Consider the following 12,207-nt stretch of genomic DNA (forward strand, 5'->3'; position numbering starts at 1 on the left):
CAGAGAAAATTCTTATGGTGTATGGCCACCTTTACAGTTATGGTTCTCAGTTTAACAGTCTATTCTGGATATTTTGTTTCATGGTGATCTAAAGTTCAGTTATAGATAGACTTATTAAATGGGACAGTTTGCCCAAAATTATTTGCTTAACCAAGTTGACCTTACACACATGCTTGACACCACACATTACTGTCTGACTGCCAGATGTTGCCGAGTGCTCCGCTTCGCATGATGGAAGCAGGGCCGTGCATTGACGCCATCACGGCAAAAATGCAGCAAAATTCAAAATAAAGTCAAAAAATAGGTCACACTTCTTGGTGCAGGATGCCTTTCCTTCTCCTTTAAAAGTGGGCAATGCGCAATTAAAATTCGCAATGCAAAAAACAGTTTAAGAAAGAGTATTACATAGAGAAATGCACATTTTAATTCTGATTTGTGCAAATTGTTTTGCTCTTTGTGACTTTTATTACATTCCCCAAAAAAATCTAATTACGTATAACAGGAATAGGTTTGAGAAAGATCCTGAAGTCTTGCTTTCCAGGGGGAATAATGTAACTACAGTGCACACTACATATATTGTACCATTGCCCTAAATCCTGTCTTGTCTGACTGTCTCTATGGTATCATTTTCTGTGTGCTTTTTTTCTGTTTTACCCTATGGTATTTCCAAATCCACCATTTCTATCATAGTTCATTCCTATTTATTTGTGGAATAATCAATCGTAAATCATCTCAATGGACATTACTCGCTATTTGTATTTTTCATTTGGAATCCAATTAGACCCCAACTTCTGTTTAGCAGGCTGTCCATTCTCTCTGCTTATACTGCTCTTTTAATTCCCCATAATGTAATAGTAGAGCCATAAATTCTCAGAGGCGTTAGAGTTACTGAACCTCGATATTGTTGCGCTCACTTTTCTTGTCATTTGCTTGAGAAAATAATAAAGGCTCCTGAGGTTTGAGTAAGAAACAAAAAAGCAGGCACAGATGAAGATAAGTGATGCGCATAGAAGGCATTGTACTGCCAAGTGATTTTTATTCATATCGCTTTCTCTGAGAGAGGGATATTTAATGACTAGAGTAATGCTGTGTATATATAATTAACCATGTTGCTTTTCTGTGACTTAAGGAAGTAAATCTTAAACTCTCTCATACATCTTATTAATTCTCAGCAAAATCCCTCATCTTGTTTTTTTTAAGCAATTTTTCTCAGTTCTGGGATGTACTTGTTATTATTTTAAACTACGTTGTACATGATAATATTGAGTGTTTGTGGCCACTTATAAAGAAAAAAAAACAATTAAGACCAAGAACATTGGGAATCATCTGCTATAGGCTGGGTTTATTGTTGGCAGCTGTTGTGTTGAAAATTCAAGGGATTAGAGGGCTAAGGTGGAAATCACACAGGAAAACCAAAATAGATAAATAGGCATACGTGAGACACATTGTAGATCCCTCTATTACTTTAAAGGAGAATGAAAGCTTAACTATAGAAGTAGGCTAGAAATGTATGTTTTGGGGATTCTGTACCAGCCCAAGGCAACCACAGCCCTTTAGCAGTAAATATGTCTCCAAAGATGCCCCAGTAGCTCCCCATCTTCTTTTCTGCTGATTCACTGCACATGCTCTGTGCTGCTGTCAGTTACTGAGCTTAGGGACCCACTCATAATATACAGCACACATAGAATAGAAATGTCACAATATAAGGCTAATTAGTAATTAATACAGATAATTACTACATGGCAGCACAAAAACCAGTGCAATTAACATCAAAATTTAATAATCAGCCCTGTAGCATCAGGTTGTATGACCAACAAACCTCTTTTTCTACTTGATGATTTCCAACCCTTAAACTTAACTTCTCAACAGCTGTCCAGAGTACACTGAGCATGTGCATGTCATAGACTCTCCTAGCAAAATGCAAGTTGGGAAACTCTTACTACTACTATAGGGATACTAAATCTTTAGATTGGTTCAGTGAATAAAATATGGCATTTCTAGCCTGGATATCTGTCACTAACTATTTTCCACTTATGCATGATAGATAATGACCCTGCCCTCCTTCAGAATCCTAGACGTATACTGCAGTGTGATTGCCGTCCAGTGTTGGGCACCCACCCTATTGGGCTTTAACATTTATTTTTTTTAAATAATGATAGTTAAATGACTGTAGACACTTGAGAATCAGTACACCGCTGGCCAATGTTTCAAGAAATCTGCTCAGATGCTTGCTTGGAAGAAATTCCTTTTCATCCAATGTCCTCCCAGATAGTGTGCTACTTTTGTTTTATTCAGCAGCAAAATCTAAATACATTTGTTATTGCTTCCAGCACATATAATCTACATTATTTCCTCCTTCAAGGCACCCTGCTGAAAGTGCATTGTCACAGTAGTCATTAGGATTTTGTTTTATTTATGCAATTGGGATGCAATTATTGCCCAATGAGCATTGCATTTACACTGCACAAACATTACAATTTATTTACAGAAACCCGAGAGTGCTGGTATGGTGAAATTGAGTTTTTTTCTTTTAGTCAATTAAAGCAGCCCTTTTTCAAGCTTAACAAAATGATAAAATGCCACAGGCTTTGGGGAAATACATCCCTCTTATTTACGTTTTACGCTGATGCTAAACAAATTCCATTTCTAGATGCATTGGTATATAAAAATGCCAAAAGTAGTGCTGATAAATCTGTATACACAAAATCTTCTGATTGAAATCAGATTTTACACTTTTGCACTAATCATCCGCCACATATTTAAAAAAAGTAATACAGGTATGGGATCTGTTATCTGGAAATCCGTTATCCAGAAAGCTCTGAATTACGGAATGCCAGTCTCCCATAGACTCCATTATAATGAAATAATCAATTTTTTTTCAAATTATTTCCCTTTTCTCTGTAATAGTAAAAAAGTAGCTTGTACTTGATCCCAACTAAGATATAATTGATCCTTATTGGAAGCAAAACCAGCCTATTGAGTTTATTTCATGTTTACATGATTTTTTATTAGACTTCAAGGAGAAACAAACTCCTTATTAAAAAAAACACTACTCCCCTACCCCACATATACCCCCCCTCCTCCCCCCAGCCTAGCTGCAAATGCCCCTAATTTTTTACTTACCCCGCGGTGCAGATTCAGGGATCTGAGTTCACGGTAGCCATCATCCGGGTCTTCGGTAATCTGAGAATGAGACCGACGATGCGGCGCATACGCAGTTCAGCAATTTCCTGGTTCGCGACAACTGTGCATGCACCAAAATTGCTGAAGCGCCGGAAGAAGACACGGAAGATGGCTGCAGTGAACTCTGATCCCCGAATCTGCACCGAGGGGTAAGTAAAAAGTTAGGGGCATTTGCCCGGGGTTGCAGCTAGGCTGGGGGGAGGAGGGAGGGAGGTAGGGTTTTTTTTTTAATAAGGGGTTTGTTTCTCCTTTAAAGTATTGAGATTCAAATAATGGAAAGATCCGTTATCGGGTAAACCCCAGGTCCCGAGCATTCCGGATAACAGGTCCCATACCTGTATCGGTTAACAATTGTTGACAGAATAGTGAGTGATGTACAGAAGGAGTGTCAGCGATAATTGATGTGTAAAAAAATTCAGGAGGGGATATCCGGAGTATGTTTTACAACAAGTGAAAAGGAAAGTAGGTAAATCACATAAAAGAAAAATGAACGTATTCCTTTGCCTCTCAATATAACAGCTGTAGTAAAAACATTGGGGTGATTTTACACCGTCACTGGCACATTTTGCAAAGGGCTATTCCCACGTTAGAGAGTTCATATTGCCTCCAATGTTGTCTTACATAGAGGAAAAACAATAGGTAGTATGGTTACCTTTTCTTGTTTTAAAAAGTTTGTTTTTGTGGAAAAATAACCAAACTTTCCCCTTTTTCTGTGCACCAAACACAAATATATTTTGCCATGATAGACAAATGCTGCTATCTTAGTTGGGATCAAGCACAAGGCTTTGTTTTATTATTACACAGAAAAAAGAAATCGTTTTTAAAAATTCAAGTTATTTGATTAAAGTGGAGTCTATGGGAAATGGCCTTCTTGTCATTTGGAGCTTTCTGGATAATGTATTTCCATATAATGAATCCCATACCTGTAGTATCCATGGAAGCACAAGATTATGAATGATTTGCTCTTAGACATGTTTTAACTGATTCTTAGTTGGAGCTTTGATGAAATATAGTATTGCTTTTGTAGTCTCTTGTTTCCACTGACGTGAAAAAACTTATTTTGTAAGCTGTAAGAACCATGTAGGCGTAATTCAGTTAGTTAAGATTTGGTTTAAACTTTTTCACATAAAAATTGACCAATAGAGCTGTTATTTGCTTTTTCCGTTGTTGTGGAAATTAATATTTATTTATATCACTGATGAAAACAATCCGTGCTATAAATTTAAGGGGGTTATTTACTACAACTCAACTTTTTCTCCCTTAATTTTTTAATAAAATTCAACCAGACGCCCAAACCCGAATTGGTGTGACAAAACGAGTCCCAATTCAAAGTTTTAATTTTTTCTAATTGTTGCTCTGAAAACCCAAATTTATCAGATTTTTGAATGAAAAACAGCGTCAACAGACCGAAACTGTTGAGAATCCTAAAAGGGAAAAAACATGTTCATCAAATCAATTGTTAAAGGGACCATCTACCATTGACTTCTACGATTTCAACAGGTTTTAGCTGGAGTTTCTTGGTTTTGGATTTTGAGCAGTTTCAGAGCGTAATAAATCTCAAAACATTTTGTTTTTTTCTTCTAAAAAAAAGTTTCTCCCTTTTAAAAACTTGACCAGAAAAATGTGAGGTTTAATAAATAGGACCCTATGTATATAATATGAGTTCAAATGTTTTAACCAATACATTTGCCACTGACAGATGAAGCAATCACATTGGTAGTTCTGCTCATTTTCTGAAGCCTGGCTTGATATGTGTACTATTAATAGAATATTTTGTAAGATATAGTCATTGTTGTGCCCATATCTATGAACAATTTAAGACCACTGATCCTGAGTTATGGCAGAGCCTAGCAACGTTTGGAAAAAGAAAACTTGATAATTAAAATGTAACTGTAGTTAGGTGCCACTATGTGTTATTATTCATTATGGGCCTTACATTTTAATAAGACTGGCACTGCAACATCAAGCTCTTTCTTTGGATATTCTGAAAAATGAAGTTTCCATATTATGGATGTTAATTCATTTCAAAGTTCTCAATGATATTGACTGACATACTGGGGTAATTTGTGTTAGAACTAAGAAGGGCAACCAGTGGCCATCAAGGGTTTATTCAACTAAATCTTTTGTGAATCAAACTATAATAATACCTTGCAACAGGTTTTCCTTGCATTTATTATTTAGTAATCCATTATATTAACATGGCAGCTTTATACTCCTGGCATGTGATTGCTATTGCTGATATTTAATGTAAAGGGTCTTCTTTCTTTTGCCTTTGTCTTATGCGCAGTGCATCTGGTAGATGTCTGGAACATTATAGAAGCACTACGGGAAAATTCACTAAACAACGTGGACCCAAACGTGGAACTGAATGTGGCTCGATTGGAAGCAGTGCTCTCAACGATTTTTTACCAGCTGAATAAGAGGATGCCAACTACTCATCAGATCAATGTAGAACAATCAATCAGCCTAATGTTAAACTTCCTACTTGCTGCTTATGATTTGTGAGTTTTATTTCATATTTGCTTTGTAATCATTTTAATCAATATAAAACAATTATATTGAAACGCTGAACATCAAAAACCTTAAGGATTATATTTCTTTAAAAAATATTTGTAACCTCCCTTTTGGTTGTCTTGAAGCTGGGGAAAAAAGCTTAAAGGTTCAATAGTTGAAAGTGCTGAGGATGTTTCCTTCCCCTTTTAATTCATCTTAATGATCCAAGAAGTCCTTCCTCCCTTTTATATATTATAGCTCATTGCTTGACTTTCTCTTTACTAGCAATAAAATGTATAATTTTCTCCTGTGTGCTGGATTAATTTAATATTAACATGTAATGGGTAATTTGAACTTTACAGGATAATAAGTCTAATATTTATCATCATAAATATGCATCGGAGTGTCTCCCGTATAACACAAGTTAAGAACATTGTATGAGATAATCACATTAGTGTGTTCAATGATCAGAGCTTAAATCATTACCAGAGAAGAAAAGATGGAGACATACATTTTATCTTGCCTTTGTAAAGGGAACTTGCAACATGAAGATACAGTATGACAAGCCACTCGCTTGATAAATGGCCCATAAATACTAAAGCTTCATGACTTGGCAGTATTTTAAGAGCTTGTTTTTAAATTTATTCTTCTAGAGCCACAGGTCAACTGATCTTATGAGATAATTTTTCTAGGTGGGAATAATAAACAGTTTGTATCTGAGGTTAAAGCTAAATCACCTTTCCAAGCGCCCTGGTGGGATGTCCTTTAGATTTGTTGTGCAAACAATTTACTGCTATAACACTGTTTTCCAGACAGACAAAGATTGATTTCTCTTTACAGGGAAGGACATGGTAAGATTACACTTTTCGCTGTCAAAATGGCTCTAGCAACTTTATGCGGAGGGAAAATTATGGACAAATTAAGATGTAAGTTATGTATCTCATATTTTCTCTCTAGTAGTGCTTGTACAGGGACTTGCTGGAGGAGAACATTTATGGCCTATTAACTCACTATATACCTTTGCAAAGAATGAATTATATATGCTTAGAACTATATATACAGGATTGAAGGCAATTCTTGTTAAATCTATTTTTTTTATTAGAAAGTTGTTTATTTTGCCATATTGTAACAAACCTGCACACTTTTTGCACACTGTAGATCGGGATCCCCACCCAAAAACAGTTTTTCATAATGAAAGAAGGTATACAGTTATTCTAAGCAACTTTACACTTTACTTCAGTGAAACAGTTTTAATGGTTTTACAGTTATTTGTCATTGTGTGAAAATACCTTGGAGGTGGCAGGTATCACCTGTGGGGACTCCCGTCGCCTCCTCTCTTCCGCATGGCTCCTTCTGCTGCGTGCCACTTCCAGGTCTGATGCAGGCGCTACTCACTCGAGTCTTTTTAGTTGTGGCATCGCGTGTAATGTCATTGCACGCGGAGCGAAATTCAAATATTTCAATTCTCCCTGCCCAACGTAGGTCTATTTCTGCTAGTTCTGCAACTGGAATGGTTATGGATTCTTGCTAGGGATTCATAGTATAATTCATCTTTCCCATAAACATGAAGATTGCACAAAATGATAATCTGCAGTAGTAGCAATGGCAGTTATTGCTTTTACTAGGGATGCACCGAATCCAGGATTCGGTTCGGGATTCGGCCAAGATTCGGCCTTTTTCCAGCAGGGTTCAGATTTGGCCAAATCCTTGTGCCAAAGCACTGCGGTACATTGACAAGATGAATGTGTTTATATTCGTGGCATTTATTGGCTTTAATTCAAGTAGAAGTTTCGGGCCTCACAGGACCCTTTATCCCTAACCCATGGCAGATGGGATATTTTACTGCTGAGCACCTGATTTCGAAAGAAAGCATACATAGGTAGAGCACTTCAACATTGTGTGAATCCTTGTGCCTGGCCGAACCAAATCCAAATCCTAATTTGCATATGTAAATTGTGAGGAGGGCGGGATTTCACATGACTTCTTGTTACACAACAAGGAAGTAAACCAATTTTTTCCACTTTTTCCTTTCCCGCCCCTAATTTGCATATGCAAATTAGGATTCGGATTCAGTTCGGTATTCGGCCGCATTTTCCAAGATGGATTCGGGGATTCGGCCGAATCCAAAATAATGGATTCAGGTGCATCCCTAGTTTTTACACAGTCCATTGAAACAACGGCCCTGGATTCAAGAGTATTCTTGCCCTGAAACAAGAGCAAGTCTGAAAATAGAAATCTATTCTGATTCCCCCCCAAAAACTCAGATTTTTACGGATTTTTGCACGAAAACCCCGAAATTTTGGATTATTGCACGAAACCCAGCATAGATCAAAAAATCTTTGGGACTTCTACCATTGACTTATATGCAACCACTACATGTCTGAGATGCCATAATTTCAGATTCTAACTTTTTCCATCTTTGTGGTATAATAAATTCTGAAACATTCGTGATTTTTATATAAAATACGGATTTTATATTAAAAAATGTTTTTTTTTTTTTTTTTTTGGCATTCTGAGTTTAGTAAATAACCCCTTTAGAATAGGTCTTCTATAACTATTCCACTCTAAGGATTGTTTTTCTGAAATCACTTGAGTTAAATAAGATTTTTTTTTTACATTGCATTGACTCAGACAAGATCAGATTCTAAAGATGTTTTCATTTAGTGGCTAACATGACTCAGTGGGTAAAATGATCAGTGCCAGATATTTTCAAAATGAAGAATGAGAAGAAAAGATAAATTAGTAATCAACTGTAGGCTCTATTCACTTGACTTTACAGTGAGGAGTAAGTAGAAGAACAGTAGAAAGACATTGTAAGGAATGAGGACAGCTAAGAACCTAAGAACATGGTTTAGATTAAATATACTGGAGTGTAGCCAGTGGCTGGGTCCATCACACAATTGTTTTGGAAAATCTAAACCTAAAGCTGTTTAAAATAAATAATTCAATTGATTGGATCATGCAGATGTCCATGAGTCTTCTAAATAAACTCAAGAACTATACTGATATTCTCTGTGACTGGCTGCCTACTTATTCTCTTTTTAGATATTTACTCTATGATATCTGATTCAAATGGTGTGATGGTATATGAACGCTATGATCAATTTCTAAGAGAGGTGCTCAAATTGCCCACTGCTGTTTTTGAGGGCCCTTCATTTGGTTACACAGAACAAGCTGCCAGGTCCTGTTTTTCACAACAGGTAAGGATAATTTCCGTGAGTCCTTGCTAAAGCAATACATTTGTACATTTCTGCGGGAAGACTTTACTGAATGTTTTCTAAACAAAAATGGCTTGATGCTTACTCTTTAAATCATACAGGAGAAAGTTTCTTCTACACTTTCTTAAGCCTTTTATTAACTACTAGGAACAATGAATTGTACTGCTAGTTTTATAATAATTCCCTGAACCTTTTTTATTAAAAGTTAGGTTTTTGTTGCAGTTGTTTTGATCTAGGATCCCTGTAGTAGCCACACCAAATTAAGGATGTAATATTTATTGAATTATTTGTGATTCCAATTAATTTTGTTTTGTATACTGTTACTCTGTTGTGACAGTGCTACACTTTTATTACTACAATGTATTGGTAAAGCAGCAGCAGCATATGTTTGCAGCTTTGTTTCCTTAATTGTACAATTAAGAAAAAGTATATAAATGCCACAAGATGTAATCTGCAAACAAATATATGCTAGCAACGGAAGCAAGCCTACATAAAACTCCACAGAAAACATCTTTATATAAAAGGAGTAAGCTTTGTAGATCCCAACAGAGTCCAGATGTTTCATATCATTGACAACTTGTTATATATGCATTAAACTTTTATGTTTAGAAGACATCAGCACCCTACAGTGATGGGTGAGACAAACTTAGCAGTTATGTCCTAGCTCTGTGTAAAATCCTGATCATGAATCCAGTATGAATTAAACATAGTAAAATAGATTGTGTAGTGGTTGGTGCTCCTATACTCACGATGGGTTTCAGACAATTTATAGGTCCCTAACCATATTTTGGTGTGTATTCAGCTAAAGATTTGTTCTGTAGATGTGAGGAAACTTACCATTAAAGTTATATTATTGCACTCAGTGTAGGATGCTAGGGCCTGACATTGAGGCCCCACTCTCACAACAAATAGACAGTGCTAAATGTAAGATGGTAGTGTTATATAGGCCTATTGTGGAAATAAGAAAGGGCTGACCGGCATTGTCCTTGGCTGGAGAACACTAGATCTGTTGACCTCTGGTACTCTGACAGGCCAGTCTGACTCAGGTCATTATGCACATTTCTCAATACTGGCTGCAGAAAATAAATGTACAATGTTTAATGATATACAGGTTACTCATTTGTCAAAACTGTGACATGGTGGTGCTGATCATTCACTGTTGGGTGTGTTTTTTGTTATTCAACAGAAAAAAGTTACCTTAAACTCCTTCCTGGATACACTTATGTCTGACCCACCACCTCAGTGTCTTGTCTGGTTACCTCTTCTGCATCGACTGGCGAATGTAGAAAATGGTAAGACATTCTCTCACCACATCTCTATAAAAGAATTATGTTTTAATCCATTCAAGATGACAAACATTCTCACTACAGTCATGGGCATACATTCAGACTCAGACCTGTCATTTTCCCTGTATCCTTCTTTATGGTTGCAAGATTTTTAGTTCCACTTCAAGGCACAACACTATAATAAATAAGCATCCTCTCTTTAGACTGTATTGCAATTTCACTTAACTTAATAATTTAGCACAAGAAGGAAACGGTTTCTGTCAGAACAGTTATAAACGATCTTTCATTTCTCCCTTACATAATGAATTTCTCTTCTGCCTTTGACCATCAACAGGTAGCAAATGGATGTATTTCTACCATATACAGTCACACCTCAGCTTCAAATCATACATGTTTGTTTGATACAGATTCACACTTAGAATTGGCATGATGGAAATGCAAATGATGTTGTTGCTACCATTTACCTTTTATGTGCAACATGCTAATTTCTGGAGTAGTAATTATATAAAATAAAAAGATATTGCATAAAACAGCTCATATGTAAAACCCTGCTTCATGTAAATAAACCATTTTTATAATAATATACTTTTTTAAGTATTATGTGCCATTGGGTAATCCCCTGGAATCATATGATTCACGGTGCACACAAACAATCCAAACAAACTATACTTGTTAGGTCACATGAGCCAATTAACAGACAGTTCAGCCTTTTGCTTCCCTACTTCTTCCTCTTACAGTTAGAGTTGTAGTATTTCTGGTCAGGTGATCTCTCAGGCAGCACAGAGACCATCACAAAATGGTGATTCAAGGCAAGAGATGAAAAAGGGTAATATTTACTTAAATATATATTCCAGTTTGATAAGATTCTTTAATATGCCACTTAATATGATATAAACTATCTGTTGCTTAAATATTTATTTTGGGGTAAAGTTTTCCTTTAACTTGGCCGTGAATATATCAGTGTAATATATATATTACAGTGTATCTGTGATTATCAATTGACTTTACAGCTGATAAAACTCCAAATCCCAGATTAGTCAAACTTTATTATGGCCACTGTAAATATATATATTATATATTACTCATTCACACCAACAATTCTATAATAACTGTTGAACAAAATGGAACTGCAAATTAACAAGTAACAGGTCCTAAACTCAGCCTGCAAATATATTAAAGTGCTTTAGCCCATTTTGTGCTATATACTATTATATACATTAAAAAGCCCCCACTAGTCTTAAAAATGGCATTGCTGTTTAGCTAATTAATTGAGGATCTATTTATGTTAAGCTGTGTCAGTCATCCTTAATCTCTTCAGTACCTTCCTCATTACCATGTATCAATATCAATATCTGCAGCATTTTACAGGGTAGGGGGGTACAAATACAAGACATACCAGTTATAATTCCATATAGGAGAAAATAGCAGGCTCTGTTCACAAGAGGTTACAATCTAAAATGGAGACAGAGGGTAAGGGTAACCATTGTGGTTGTAAATGCCCGGTTCTGGCTGTGTTGCCCAACCACTGCTTTCTTGGATAGCAAATAAACATACACCCTATACTGTATCTCATCTTAATCTCAAACTCAGGCTCCATGTTTTAAGGCAAACAGTGCTATACATTTGGAATATGATGTTAATCTAACCCAAAATTGGACAAGAGGGGAGAAATGAACATGTAAACAGCCAATCTACTGTGCACGTTCTGCATAAATGCTACTTTGTACATTGTCTCTATGTAAATGCATAAGTTATACCATACAGAAGGCTAAACCTTCACATTTTTGCTTCGTGCATTGAAATGGCTTTCTTGTACATGCTGTACAAAAATGCAAAGCCAAGGAAAGGATAAATATTAACCTTTTAGTGGAGTGACTGATGTCCTGTGCCAGAAGATATAAATGTATATATGTTCTGGCATTGGCACAACAAATGTTTTGCATCTGCACTTGGGATAAATACAGGTATGGGCAGGGCCGTTCCTGCCATGAGGCAAGGTGAGCCCCCTTTGACCCGCTCCGATGCTT

The 12,207-nt window shown here is 36.3% G+C and overlaps 1 protein-coding gene across 18 annotated transcripts in view; it reads left to right on the plus strand.

The window, feature by feature from the left end:
* The window catches only part of dtna.S (dystrobrevin alpha S homeolog), a 126,744-nt gene that overhangs the window by 70,309 nt on the left and 44,228 nt on the right, over positions 1 to 12,207 (plus strand). For all 18 annotated transcript variants that reach the window (XM_041567115.1, NM_001091074.1, XM_041567122.1 and 15 more), the window contains exons 4-7: positions 5,471 to 5,684; positions 6,517 to 6,602; positions 8,722 to 8,876; positions 10,081 to 10,186. In XM_041567115.1, the coding sequence (XP_041423049.1) occupies positions 5,471 to 5,684; positions 6,517 to 6,602; positions 8,722 to 8,876; positions 10,081 to 10,186 (561 nt within the window). The remainder of the gene's footprint in view (positions 1 to 5,470; positions 5,685 to 6,516; positions 6,603 to 8,721; positions 8,877 to 10,080; positions 10,187 to 12,207) is intronic.

Source organism: Xenopus laevis, chromosome 6S (assembly GCF_017654675.1).
Source record: "Xenopus laevis strain J_2021 chromosome 6S, Xenopus_laevis_v10.1, whole genome shotgun sequence".
Classification (NCBI taxonomy): domain Eukaryota; kingdom Metazoa; phylum Chordata; class Amphibia; order Anura; family Pipidae; genus Xenopus; species Xenopus laevis.